Source organism: Myxine glutinosa, chromosome 5 (genome assembly GCF_964187855.1).
Source record: "Myxine glutinosa chromosome 5, kmMyxGlut1.1, whole genome shotgun sequence".
In the NCBI taxonomy this organism is placed as follows: Eukaryota; Metazoa; Chordata; class Myxini; order Myxiniformes; family Myxinidae; genus Myxine; species Myxine glutinosa.
Genome location: NC_136265.1, coordinates 74116450 through 74132074, shown reverse-complemented (window position 1 = coordinate 74132074; position 15625 = coordinate 74116450). Strand labels below are relative to the sequence as shown.

Sequence of the window (15625 nt, the reverse complement as noted above, 5' to 3'; positions counted from 1 at the left end):
ACTCCACACATCCACTGAACCATTCGCATTTCCACCCTTTCCAGCCTTGTTGCTGCTCTACGTTCATTACCCATGTCTCGCTCCCATAAATCATAACACTTCTCACACATGCAGCATGCACCTTTCCCTTCAGCTTCAACGACACTCCCCTCCTCATCAGCACGCCACTCAGTTCCCGAAACTTCTTCCATGCACATCTCACTCGAGCAACCGTTGCCGAGTCTGATCCACCTTCTCCATTCAGCATGTCTCCTAGGTAACAAGAGACGCTTTTAAATCGACTTCCAAAGACGCTTTTAATAACAAAATTAATGATAATCGCATATTGTTAATGTTATTACAAAACAATATTAATACTAATAATGTCCCACTTCCCCAAGGCCTTTTTCCTGCAGTGATAACGTGTATAAATAGCTTGTAGTTATAATGGCGTTTCTGTGGGAGCAACGGCTTCTACATGAAGTAAAAATATTCTAAACCTCAAACACATATGCTTGGCTTTTTAAACAGTCGCTAATGCTCTTTATAACACCAAATGAAGAAATTTGGAGGAATCCCGACATCCGTAAAGTAAGGTTTACTTACAGAACTGAGCGAAGATCTACTGTACTCTACATAACCCACAAATGTTGGGTTAATAACATGGCCCTTTCTGCCGCTACCGTGGCATTTTTTGTAGCGAACTTTTGAAACTCACTCCTGCTGTTTCATACGAAACTGAAAGGGAGAAGCTCGGGTTGTGCTCCTTTACCAAGCAGCTAGCCAGCGCTTGCCAAGCCAGCCATTTCTTAACGGGTTTGAATGGAGTGCTTGCTCGAATGCTTAAACCACTTGGCGATCTCTTCACAATAAACTTGGTAAATGAACACACACCCAATGTTCTTGAGACCCGCCCATAGATTGACTGTAATCTATATACTCCAAAGATGAATGGCCCTTCCTGCCCCTCCCAGAGTCTGCGGGTGTACTAGTAATTCAAAAACAGTAATAACTTTTCATCTGCCAAAGCGACTATAAGCCCAAAAATAATAACCCAGAATGAAAACAGAATATTTACTCAATCGAATATATTATTCAGTAAAAGAAAAAGAGGACACAATCATATACAATCAATATGCCCATGAAACAAGTCTTCAATGGTATTACAGCAGGGACAGAGAACCGATACGGTAGCATCGAGATGACTTACGGTACAAAGGTGTTTGTCGGTAATAACCCGTGAGCAAGTCTCCAGTGCAAGTCACCTGGCCTTTTTGTAATAGGTGTGTAATACATCGATTTCCATGCAGGTTCAGAAGGGGTGGTATCAGGTAAAAGTGCTTTCCATCTCGTTACTCCTGCTGTGGGAGTGTTTCCATTAATAACTGAGAGACAAGACTGGTAAATAAATTTACTCTCAAGATTACTAAATAAACAGGAGCCAAATACTGGCTGGGGACAGAGTAGAACCAGTGAATGTAACGAGTTAGGAAGCGGAGGATTATGGGATACCCATTTAACCTCAGTACTCCACTACAACCCAAGTTTAAAGATGTACTTGACGAACAGCTCTTATTGATCTGGTACCGGTAATCTCAGCAATTTCCTTAGCAGATTTCCAGCAGCGATTAGATTGGTCACGAAGATGCCAAACATTTATGATGCCACCTGAAATAAAGCTTTGGGAAAACAACAGCTTTTGGGAACATTGGGAAAGAGTGGGTTGAGAAACAAAGGTTCTCCCGCAAACATTTTAACATCTTGAGACTCCTTTTGACGGCTCACCGCTACGGCTTGCCAAGCATTCAACAGACTCTGGTAAAACAGAGGAACGTGAGACACCTCAACGTTTTGAGCTTCAATCAAAAACAGCTCAAGGCCGTAGCCGAGCATTCCAGCCTGTCTCAATATTCGTTGTGCTATGGGGCGGCAGGGCAGTTTTTCCTCATTGAGAAATCGTTGTATCGACTTCAGCCGAAAGGCCATTAGACGATACTTTACGTCAATGAGCCCTTGGCCACCATCAGACAAGGGTCGATAAAGTACATCCCACCGCAACAAGTGATAACCTCGCCAAAATAAGTTAACCAGTATCTTTTGAATATCCTTAAGCAAGACATCCGGTGGCTGTAAGCAGATACATTTATGCCACAACACAGAGGCGACTAAGGTGTTAACAATCAATATGCGGCCTCTGAAAGACATTTGCAGAAGGACACTTTTCCATTTATTAAGATTCTTGGTTACCTGATGTATCACTCCTTCCCAGTTAATGAGAGAGTACTGATAAGGGCCAAGGTAAACACCAAGGTATTTAACCCCCTCTCTTGTCCAACTTAGTCCTTTTGGAAGAGATTGAGGTGGCGCTAAGGGAAGCCTACAATTAGCTGAGGACACCCACAAAGCTTTACTCTTTTGCCAATTGACCCGCAAAAGTGAAGTAAGATGAAACCTGCATTTTAAATTATTACACAAACATCATCAGCATATGCAGATACCATGATATGGTGCTCCTCGGGAGAAGGTACAAAGCCAGAAAGAGATTCTAAGATTGATTAGTAATGGCTCAAGAGAAAGGCTAAACAGTAACGCTGACAATGGACAGCCTTGCCGAACACCCCTCTGAACCTGAATGGGAGAACAGAGACTATTGTTTACTTCACACAAACAACAATTTGACAAAACCGATAAACCTGGGCCCCGGGTTCGATTTTTGGTCTGGGCATGTAACTTTCCCACGTACACTTCATGACAAAAACTATGCGGACAACGGAACATCAAACATCTCATTCCAAAAGCATGGGTATTAATATGGAGTTGGATTTCAATGGAGCTTTTCCCTTCAATAACTTTTCCCTTTTTCCCAACGAGAATAAGATTTCCCTTAAATGGAACTAAGTGGCCCTAGCCCAAACCATGAAAAACAGCCCCAGACCATTATTCCTCCTCCACCAAACTTTACAGTTGGCACTATGGATTCAGGCAGTTGCGTTCTCCTGGCGTCCGCCAAACCCAGATTCATCCGTCGGACTGCCAGATGGTGAAGCATGATTCATCACTCCAGAGAACGCATTTGCACTGCTCCAGAGTCAAATGGCGGCGAGCTTTACACCACTCGAGCCGAAGCTTGGCATTGCGCATGGTGATCTTAGGCTTGCGTGCGGCATCCCGACGAACAGTTGTTGTGCTGACGTTGCTTCCAGAGGCAGTTTGGAACTCGGTCATAAGTGTTGCAACCGAGTACAGACGATTTCTATGCGCTTCAGCGCTTGGCGGTCCCGTTCTGTGAGCTTGTGTGGCCTACCATTTCGCGGCTGAGCTGTTGTTTCTCCTAGACGTTTCCACTTCACAATAACAGCACTTACAGTTGACCGGGGCAGCTCTAGCAGGGCAGAAATTTGATGAACTGACTTGTTGGAAAGGTGGCATCCTATGACGGTGCCATGTTGAAAGTCACTGAGCTCTTCAGTATGACCCATTCTACTGCCAATGTTTGTGTATGGAGATTTCATGGCTGTGTGCTTCATTATATATACCTGTCAGCAATGGATGTGGCTTAAATAGCCAAATCCACTAATTAGAAGGGGTGTCTGCATACTTTTGGTCATGTAGTGTATATCAATTCAAATGTATAAATTTTTCACCAAGGCCGAACTTATGCAAAAGTGTGATCAACACTGTCAAAAGCGATTTCAATGTCAAGGAAAATCAAACCAACCCCCTCTTCCTCCTTAAGGCCCCAGTCAATCAAATCTCTAATTAAGAATCCGAGATTGATCTCCTGGAATACTGTAACTCTGGTCAGTATGAACAACAGTTCTAATGACACTCTTCAGCCGATTGGCCAGCAGTTTGGAAAAAAGTTTGTAGTCAGAACACAACAATGAAATGGGATGCCAGTTTTCAACCCGACAGAGATCTCCGCCTTTTGAGAGAAGGCAAACCACTGCTCTTCTGCAGCTGAGAGGCAGTATTCCGGAGCTTAAATTTTCTTGCTGAACCAGCAGTACTTCTGGACCTAAAATGGCCCAAAACGCTGTGAAAAATTCCACGGGAAGGCTGTCAATCCCAGGGGCTTTTCCATGTTCAAAGCTACACAGAGCTATACTAAGTTCCTCCAGGGTAAACGGCTCTTCAAGATCTTGATGCTGGTCGCAACTGAAAAGAAGGAAGATGATTTGTCATGTCATCAACAATATCTTTACACACACATTTATCCACCAATAAACCAGAAAAAACTTTTCACAAGCATTCTTACTTCACTCATTTTTTGTAATATTCCCTTTACCATCTAACAAGGAAAAAATATGCCTTTGGGACTTCTTAAATCCGTCCAACTGGGAAAAAAAACTTTTAATTGGGGTGTCAGAAAACATCACATTTTGGATTCTGAATCTAACTGACATCCCCATTACTTTTTCATGAATCAATTATCTTCGATCTTACTTTACACTTAGACATTCACCTTTTCAAAAAGCAGATTCTTTACTTCCTCAAAATAGAAAAAAAACCTTGGACTAATCTCTCTTTCTACACTTTTCTATCAATGCAGCACTTTTATTTAAGGCCTGGCCTCTGAGGACTATATAGTTCGTGACTGGAACCTTCAACATAAATAAAAATAAGCATTTTTCCAATAATAACTGAAGTTTGCTCGCATTTTGAGATTTAGCTTCGTCTTCCTCCAACCGAAAAATTTAAATTTCTAAGAATGAGACAGCAATTTTATGCTTGTTTGTTTAAAAAGACTTAAAACATTGACAAACTATAACGGCACTCAGTAGAGAGCATACCTCCGCCAGGTGAACAGTTTACGTTTTGTATCCCAGAGTAGACCAGAAAATCACAACACAGAATCACATTTAATCAAAATCATCCGTCCACAACTTTTTGACATATCCTGCTATGTATCGTTTTTGGGCCGATCTCCCAATGGTGAAGAATCACTTAAAAATAAATAATTCTCATATCAGAATCCATATTCAGATCTTCACCAAAATCGAAACGTCCTTGTCAGACATCCAACCGTTCCACCAAGTTTTGTCCAAATCCGTCCACAACTTTTTGAGATATCTTGCTATGTATCGTTTTTGGCCCTATCTTGCAATGGTGAAGAATCACTTAAAAATTTCTACTAGCTGGATCAGAATCCAGATCTTCACCAAAATCTAATCATTTCGTCCATGTCATATATGCTACATGTCTGCCAAATTTTGTCCGAATCCGTCCACAACTTTTTGAGATATCTTGTTCACAGACAGACAGACAGACAGACAGGGGTGAAAACATAACCTCCATCCACCTTTCGTGGCGGAGGTAACGAGGTGGGAGATGGGGGATAAGGAGAGGGGGAACACAGAAGGGATGATTAATCTCCGACACCTACACATGGCCGCAATTTTGCCGCCATGTACGACAGAGGATGCCCAGTCGGCAACAGGATGTAGAGGGAGGATCATGGTTGATACTGAGACATAGGAGTTTGAATGACTGAACTTTTTCAAGAGGATTGTTAAGACAGTAGATGGGACAGATTGCCACACTGTCCTGTCGGAGAAAGAGTGACATTTGTCAGGATTGAAAAACATATTCCAAGTGTTTTACCAACTTGCGATTTTGTCAAAGTCTGAAGAGAGGGAATAGGATTCCTCCTGCTGTCTGTAGAATGAGGGATTGGTGGAAGGGTAGAGCAATGGATGGATTCAACAGAATGTTTATCGAAGTATGTTCATAGCCATGGGAAGCAAGGAGAAGCTGATATTGGCAGGACAAACTTGTGATTGTTATACACTGTACAGAACAATGGAACAAACTTTGCTAAGGTAGTTTGTGTATGTGCTCAATAATTGTTTGATTCGTTTGGCCGGTTCCAAAATACTTCCACTTTTGAATCCTACCGAACTTTTCCCTCGAGTGGAGGGCAGAAATATTAACAATGTCTAAATTAACTTGTGAAATACTTATCAAATATGGATAAGTTGGTGTGAAATTTTAATGCCTTTTGTGAATTGTCTTTACAGAAAAACAAATGAAACTGGAATCTTGTTCGAACTGTTCCAAGTTGTTCAACACAGAAGTTTTCAACCGTCACATGACACAAACTGTTGCTCAAGAAACTGACGCATTTAGCAGCGTGTCTTGTAAATGTTGTACAGAGACCCTTAAGAATATCCAAGGAAGTGAGAAGCCACACAAGTGTTCTGTTTGCAGCAAGGCATACGCTTATATCTCAGATTTTCAAATTCATCAAAGAACACACACAGGAGAGAAGCCTTACAAGTGCTCTTTGTGTCCGAAAGCCTTTGCTCAATCATCACATTTGAGGATTCATCAAAAGATACACACAGGGGAGAAGCCTTTTAAGTGCTCTTTGTGTCCGAAAGCCTTTGCAGATTCACATCGTTTAAAAAATCATCTCGGAACACACACTGGAGAAAGGCCGCACAAGTGTTCTGTTTGTCCTAAAGACTTTATTCGATCATCAAATTTGAAAGATCATCTCAGAACACACACGGGAGAGAAGCCGCACAAGTGTTCTGTGTGCAGCAAGCTTTTCTCTTATATCTCCGATTTGAAAACTCATCAAAGAATGCACACAGGTGATAAGCCTTACAAGTGCTCTTTGTGCCCGAAAGCCTTTGCTCGATCATCACATTTAAGGAAACATCAACAAATACACACAGGAGAGAAGCCTTACAAGTGCTCTTTGTGTCCTACAGCCTTTGCAGATTCACATCGTTTAAAAAATCATCTCGGAACACACACTGGAGAGAGACCACACAAGTGTTCTGTTTGCACTAAAGCCTTTATGCGATCATCAAATTTGAAAGAGCATCTGAGAGTACACACGGGAGAGAAGCCGCACAAGTGTTCTGTTTGCAGCATGGCTTACGCCAATACCTCACTTTTGAAAATTCATCAAAGAACGCACACAGGAGAGAAGCCCTACAAATGCTCTTTGTGTCTGAAAGCCTTTGCCCGATCATCACATTTGAGGAAACATCAACAAATACACACAGGAGAGAAGCCTTTCAAGTGTTCTTTGTGTCCTGCAGCCTTTACTGATTCACAACGTTTAAAAAATCATCTCAGAACACACACCGGAGAGAAACCATACAAGTGTTCTGTGTGTCCTAAAGCCTTTATTCGATCATCAAATTTGAAAGAGCATCTCAAAATACACACGAGAGAGAAGCCGCACAAGTGCACTGTGTGCAGCAAGGCTTACGCTGATATCTCAGATTTGAAAATTCATCAAAAAAGACACAAAGAAGAGAAGCCTCACCAGTGTTCTATTTGCCACAAGAAGTTTGCTCACTCATCAGATTTACACATTCATCAAATAATACACACAGGCGAGAAGCCTTACAAGTGTTCTTTGTGTGACAAATCAGTTACAACGTTGTCATCTTTAAAAGCACATCAAACAATCCACACGGGCAAAAAGCCATTCAAGTGTTATTTGTGTCCTTCAGCCTTTGCTTATTTAAATCGTTTAAAACATCATCTCAGAATACACACAGGAGAGAAGCCATACAAGTGCTTTGTGTGTCCTAAAGCTTTTATAAACTCATCAAATTTAAAATATCATCTCAGAGTACACAAAGGAGAGAGGCCATACAAGTGCTCTGTGTGTCCTAAATCCTTTATTCACTCACCACATTTAAAAAGTCATCTCAGAATACACACGGGAGAGAAGCCATACAAGTGTTCTGTGTGCAGCAAGGCTTACACTTATATCTCAGCTTTGAAAGTTCACCAAACTTTCCACACGGGCGAGAAACCGTTCAAGTGTTCTATTTGCAGCAAGGAGTTTACTCGCTCATCAGTTTTACAAATTCATCAAAGAATTCATACAGGAGAGAAGCCTTACAAGTGCTCCTTGTGTCTGAAAGCCTTTGCTCAATCATCACATTTGAGGAGGCATCAAATAATACACACAAGAGAGGAGCCTTACAAGTGTTCTGTGTGCAGCAAGGCATTTGCTTCTTCATCACATTTTTCTCTACATGAAAGAATGCACACAAGAAGCCGAGGCACATTGGCCTCTTGGAGAAAGCAAAATGGATGGCTTTAACAAAGGAAACTGGAACTGCCACTTTACAACTGCTGGCAGTGATGACCGGTTTCCTCTGCCTTCCCGCTTTCATACAACCCCGCTTTTGATACAACCCCACTTTCACTGGACATGCTTTGACACAACCCCCTTGGATACAACCCCGACACACACACACACACACACACACACACACACACACACACACACACACACACACACCCCACCCACACACACGCACACACACATATTCACACACATGCACACACACACACACACACACACACACACACACACACACACACACATAAGCACACACACACACACATCCCCACACTTTATAACAATCCTGCTTTCACATTATTATTATTTTTCTCCACTAATTTATCGCTAGATGATGCTCAATAAATTTCATCCTGATCGGATGAAGTTTTTTACTTGTCGAATTATGACGTCATAATGGAGGCACATATGACATAATCATTCACAAGGCTTATTCTCCATGGATAGTTCTTTACAATGAGATATGTCTGTCTTTTCTACGCAGCGTTTTTGGAGATATAGAGTAAAGCTTTTTCGTTTTTCCAAGATGGCGGCCATACCACATGACCTGTGACGTCATAATTATCCTTAAAAGATTTTTCATGCCCAGGCGCACCTGTGGTGAAAATTTCCTGTCAATCCATGCAATGACTGCAGTTAACGCGATTTTTATAGACTTAAACCTGAAAATTGCAGAGACAGAATGATTTATGTGGCCTGGGAAGGCCAAGTCAGTGTTTCTTCTTCTTCACCCAATGACACCATGTCGCTTTTCCGTGTGAAATGCGATCGTGTCAAAAATAGTCGGAATTTTGCCAAATCTGTTTTAGTCGTGTGTTAATATACCTCAGCGATTGACAAAATCTGAAATTAGAATTTTATTTGAGGTTCAAATTACCCCGTGAGATCATTTCGTACGTTGCCTGCACATCTGTACAGGGTGATAAATAATGAATTGCCCTCACTCGAAGACTCTTCTTCATGCAATAACAACTTCTTGCTTCCAGACCGTACATCCAATCATCTTGAATTTTTGCACACTTGTTACTTTTCATGACTTCTACTACAGTATGATGTTTCACGTCGATCAATGAAGCAGTTCAAGAGATATAATTTTTTTTTAACATCTTCATTTAATTCACGATATCTGCCAAACCACGTGACCTATCAAAAATTCCAAAAAGTCATTTTAGTAGACTGATATGCTGAACACATCTCTGAAGTTTTCCCTCGATTGGATAAAAAATGAGGGAGGAGCTAGGTTTTAAAGGTTTATGCTTAAAAACGTCATAACTCCAAAACCATGCGATGCATGCTGTCATGCTCATTGACTTTTTTGTTCGTAATGGGTATGCAATTAGGCCTGCAAAGTTTGGCCTCGATCTGTTCAGTCGTTTTGGAGAAAATGGGATTTTAGTGGTTTTTCAGGCTTTTCACTCAAAACAATATTGCGGCCGAACCACGTGACCTACGACGTCATTATAATTTTATTTCTGCATCAATTTATACCGAGTAGATGCTCAAGAGATTTCATCCTGATCGGATAAAGTTTTTTACTTGTCAAATTATGACATCATCATTCCCATATGTTATTCTGCATGGAGAGTTCTTTGCAATGAGATCTGTCTCAATTATTTCTGTGCAGGGGTTTTTGAGATACAGAGGTGCAATTTTTTTGATTTTTTCCAAGATGGCGCCTGTACCGCGTGACCTGTGACGTCATAATTACCATTAAAATATTCTACAAGCCGAGTCGCTCCTTGGTGAAAATGTGCTCTCAATCGAAACAATTATTGCAGAGAAAATGTTTTTTAAAGGAAATAAGTCTTTAAAATGGCAGGATCACATTGAGTCACATGGCCTGCTAAGAAATAATGTTGCGTTTCTTCTTGTTTCAACAATAAAGACTTCTAGCTTTGAGACCATACGTTCAGACGTCAAAACGTCTCAAGTATTGTTTTAACTTCCCCCCATGGGAAAATTTGTGTAAAGTTTCCACTCGATATCTCCACAAATTATGGAGAAGATAGCATTTTAAGTTTATGCTTAAAAACGTCATAACTCCGAAACCATGTGACGCATGATGTCATGATCACTGAACTTTTTGTTCGTCATGGGTATGCGATTATGCATGCCGAGTTTGGGCTCGATCTGTTCAGCCGTTGCGGAGAAAAAGGGGTTTTCGTGTTTTTCACGAAAAACAATATGGCGGCCGAACCATGTGACGTATGATTTTTTGCATGCTGCGTTTTTTTTAACAAAATATCTGGGGAAAAAATATCATTTTCGTGGGAGCAAGGGATCTGTTTGACGAATTCTAACCTCTTAACCTTAGCATTTTTAATATAATAAATAAACATGTTTTTTTGGTCCCATTGCAGAGTTCTTCAGAATGAGCCATTACTCAATTTTTTCCATTGAGCCGTTTCGGAGATATAGAGGGGCAAAGTTGAAGGTGTTTCACAAGATGGCGCCCATACCACTTGACGTATGACGTCAGAATTCGCATTAAAAAATTATACGAGCCTAGCCGATCATTTCATGAAAATTTCCTGTCAATCCGACCAGCGGTTGCTGAGAAACTTAACTTTAAAATTTTTCGGAGGTGAAAAATAGGGGTGGAAGAAGAATATGAAAAACTCTAGGAATAATAATAGGTTACCTCTACATTACATTACATTACATGGACCAACGTTGGGACAACGTCGGAAATTCGTCAGTTGGTCGCAAGCTAATTGTCGACGTTGGGCCAACGTGTGCAATTCGTCGAAATCAGCTGAATATAAATTCAGAAATACACCTGTGACTGTTTCAATTTGTTTAAATGTTAATTTTTCCAGCGATCGGGAATCGGCTTTAAATGTACCATTTCGTTTGTTAGGTTCGATGGTAAAATTTCGTGTCAATCGGACCAACGGTCGGACCAAAGTACAAATGCATTCAAAGTACACCGCCCCTATGCCAAATAAATAAATATCCTCCAGCGCAGCATTGCCAGGGTGCCTTCAGCAGCACATAGAGACTGCATTGGGAGGGAGAGGTGTCCAATAATTGATTGATTAATTGCATAATTAAAATCAATAAACAATGATCATAAAATATTTTCTTAATTGGCTTATAGCACACCTAAACCACCAGTGCTTTATCCGAAGCTGTAACCTTTTGAAAAATAATTAAATAAGTAATTAATTGAAAAATTCAAATAATTAATTTATTAATCAATAAATAATGAATCGATTAATTGATTAATCAATAAATCAAAAATATCCTTTATAGCCACATCACTTGGTCACTGTCGTGTCCAAATATCAGCTTCCTAGCTCAAAACATGCCTGAGATAGTGCCCAGATGAGAAAGAAAATAAATAAATGATTAATAATGAAAATAAATAAATAATAATGCTAAAATAATTAAATAATTAATCAATTGGTGAAAAGAATACCTGAACCACTACCGTTTCATCCGAATCTGAAACTTAAAAAAATTAAGTCATTAATCGAATAATTAAATAATGAATTGATTAATTGATTAATCAAACTAGAACGGGCACTCGGTAGAGCGCATACCTTCGCCGCAGCTACTGTTCTGTACTGTACTAAAATACGATTTTGACCTTTTCGTGACCTTGACCTTGACCTTTGACCCGATTGCTCCCAAAATCTAATCAAATGTGTCCCGTATAATAACCAATCATCCCACCAAATTTCATGCAATTCGGTTGAATACTTTTTGAGTTATGCGAATAACATACACACACACACACACACAGACATACAAATAAATACACAGCGATCAAAACATAACCTTCCGCTTTTGCGAAGGTAAAAACAAAAAATACTGTTTTGCCAAAGCACTTGTTCACTATTGTACCGAAATTTCAGCTTCCTAGCTCAAAGGATGTCTGAGATATCGCCTGGACAAATAAATAAACAAGAAAAACAAACAAACAAGAAACCAGAGTGACAACTGAGTACTCCCTTTCAGTGTGCGTCATCACCGGGCCCCTTCAGTGCCCGGCAATGACGTCATGCAGCGCCTGGAGAAGGCATATGAAAGGAGCAGTGTACAACAAGTACAGATACATTCAAAGTACACCCATGCCAAATAAATAAATATCCTCCAGCGCAGCATTGCCAGGGTGCCTTCAGCAGCACATACGTAGAGACTGCATTGGGAGGGAGAGGTGTCCAATAATTGATTGATTAATTGCATAATTAAAATCAATAAATAATTCTCATAAAATATTTTCTTCATCAATTGGCTAATAGCATTGCTAAACCACCAGTGCTTCATCCGAAGCTGTAACTTTTTGAAAATTCATTAAACTAGGACGTGCCCGTACGTGGGTGCCCGTTCCTTGCCAAAAAAAAAAAAAAAAATGTCTTCGCCCATGCATGCATGGGCGTGCCCATGGGCCCATGGGCGTGCCCGTAAGTGTGTGATGTGACCGTACAATGAATGTATCGTCCCGACGCCGCAGCTCGGATGGCGCTGCAGTTAATCGGGCCTGTATCGGCAGAGTTATTATAAACGTGTACTACAATCGATCGTACCTTACAACAATCAACACAGATTGCAACGTCAAATAAATGAATACGCTGTCAAATGTGCCGTCCGAGGCAGCGTCTGCTCGCCACGTTCAGCATCAGTACGTCGTCACTATGACTATCCGTAAGTCCGGAAGTGACGTCCTCATTTGACTGTCCGGAAGGTCGCATATCGCAGTTACGATGAATCGCAAATTAGTTTTAATTAGTTTAAAAACATAGTTTAACGCCAACATAGCACCAACATAGTTTGCCAACGTGAAATAAATGAATACGCTCTCAAATGTGCCGTCCGAGGCAGAGTCTGTTCGCCACGTTCGGCACACGTGATAGCTCGCTGCTCTCTGATTGGTTGAATCGTTTTTTGGCCATAGCTCGGTAACTACTTCTCCGATTAATATGAAACCTTGAAAAGGCACATCCTCAGGTCCCCAGCAATATATCTGGCAAGTTTCAATTAGATCGGACCCGTGGTTGTCGAGAAACAGCGGTCACAGACAAACACACACACACACACACACACACAGACACACAGAGATTACTGGAATTATAGATAGACTAGGACGTGCCCGTACGTGGGTGCCCGTTCCTTGCCAAAAAAAAAAAAAAAAATGTCTTCGCCCATGCATGCATGGGCGTGCCCATGGGCCCATGGGCGTGCCCGTAAGTGCGTGATGTGACCGTACAATGAATGTATTGTCCCGACGCCGCAGCTCGGATGGCGCTGCAGTTAATCGGGCCTGTATCGGCAGAGTTATTATAAACGTGTACTACAATCGATCGTACCTTACAACAATCAACACAGATTGCAACGTCAAATAAATGAATACGCTCTCAAATGTGCCGTCCGAGGCAGCGTCTGCTCGCCACGTTCAGCATCAGTACGCCAACAACACTATGACTATCCGTAAGTCCGGAAGTGACGTCCTCATTTGACTGTCCGGAAGGTCGCATATCGCAGTTACGATGAATCGCAAATTAGTTTTAATTAGTTTTAAAACATAGTTTAACGCCAACATAGCGCCAACATAGTTTGCCAACGTGAAATAAATGAATACGCTCTCAAATGTGCCGTCCGAGGCAGAGTCTGTTCGCCACGTTTGGCACACGTGATAGCTCGCTGCTCTCTGATTGGTTGAATCGTTTTTTGGACATAGCTCGGTAACTACTTCTCCGATTAATATGAAACCTTGAAAAGGCACATCCTCAGGTCCCCAGCAATATATCTGGCAAGTTTCAATTAGATCGGACCCGTGGTTGTCGAGAAACAGCAGTCACAGACAAACACACACACACACACACACACACACACACACACACAGACACACACACACACAGAGATTACTGGAATTATAGATAGATAAGGCATTACTTTAAAAAAAATTAAATAATTAATTGATTGATCAATAAACAATTGATCGAATAATTGATTAATCAATAAATCAAAAATATCCCTTATAGCCACATCACTGTCACTGTCGTGTCCAAATATCAGCTTCCTCGCTCAAAATGTGCCTGAGATATTGCCCAGATGAGAAAGGAAATAAATAATTGATTAATAATGAAAATAAATAAATAATTATCACAAATTATTTAAATAATTTATCAATTGGCTAATCGAATACCCAAACCACCACCGTTTCATCCGAATGTGTAACTTTAAAAAAAAATCAATTCATTAATCGAATAATTAATCGATTAATTGATTAATTAAATGGAATTGATTAATTGATTAATCAATAAAAATAGCCTTTGCAGCCAAATCACTTAGTCATTGTCGTCGGCGTACAAATATCAGCTTCCTAGCTCCAAAGGTGCTTGAGATATTGCCCAGACGAGAAAGGAAATAAATAAGTACTTAATTAATCGATAATAATTAAATAACTAATCAATTAATTGATTAATCAAAAAACAAAAAATTATACTGTTTTTGCCAAAGCACTTGCTCACGATTGTACCGAAATTTCATCTTCCTAGCTCAAAGGATGTCTGAGATATCACCCGGACAAACAAACAAGAAAACAAACAAACAAACAAGAAAACAAACAAGCAAATGAAAAATCGGTCAGAGACTGAGGATTTGCCGGAATCTACTTTTTTATCGCTTCAGAGCTGTCATTCACAATCGCTATGGCGTATGTACTCCCGATACGTGTTTCCTTCATTGTAAAAACTACCAAGTCAACAGTTAAAAGGATTTTGAGCCGATAGGTGTTAAGGCCTTGGCAAGATCGATGAAGACAGTGATCTGTTAGCTTATACACCGCCCAAATAGCTATGTGGAATTCTCTCATGAAGAGATTAAACCCACGTCGTTTGAACTTTGGCAGAGGTCATTATTTACTTTTAATGATGTTTAAATACGAATCAAAAAGAAGATAATTGGTTTTGGGTCGTCCTTTCCGCATATCTCGTGGGATTGTGAGTTGGAGAGGCGACCATGATGGTGGGTACCGTTGCTAGTTAGCAAAAAAACGATTTTCACGTTTTGGGTGACCTTGGGCTTGACCTTGGACCTAGAGAGTAAAACATTGGGCACAGTCTATTCCAGGGCAAGGCAAATGTGTGTGTAAAGTATGGCGATGCTATGTGCAACGATGTAGACGTAGTACTGAGCACAAACAGACAGACAAACCAACCAACCAACATACTTGCCGGAATCTATTCCGGCAAGTAACAAGAAAGAAACCCGAATGAAAACTGAGTTCTCCCTTTCAGCGTGCGTCATTGCTAGGCCCCCTTCGGTGCCTGGAAATTACATCATGCATCGCCTGGAGATGCCATAGCAAAGGGGGTGTGCCCAAAAATGCAGACACTCACGTATGCTACACGTACACACGCACACAATAGCTTAACCAGGCTTTTCGCTTCGTGCTCGCAGGGTAACAATGCTTTTTTCAACCCAGGAATGGACTAAACAAGTAGGAAGGTGGAATTGCTGGAGGAATATTCACTTTGAACCTCGTATTTTATTGATGCAAACGCGATTTCCTGTGTTGTG

The 15625-nt window shown here is 40.8% G+C and overlaps 1 protein-coding gene across 1 annotated transcript in view; it reads left to right on the top strand.

Annotated features, from left to right (window-relative positions):
- Positions 1–8056, top strand: part of LOC137428513 (uncharacterized) — a 35889-nt gene extending 27833 nt beyond the window's left edge. The window contains exon 5 of the mRNA XM_078777075.1: positions 6000–8056. Within this exon, the coding sequence (XP_078633201.1) occupies positions 6000–8056 (2057 nt within the window). The remainder of the gene's footprint in view (positions 1–5999) is intronic.
- Positions 8057–15625: the final 7569 nt, after the last annotated feature.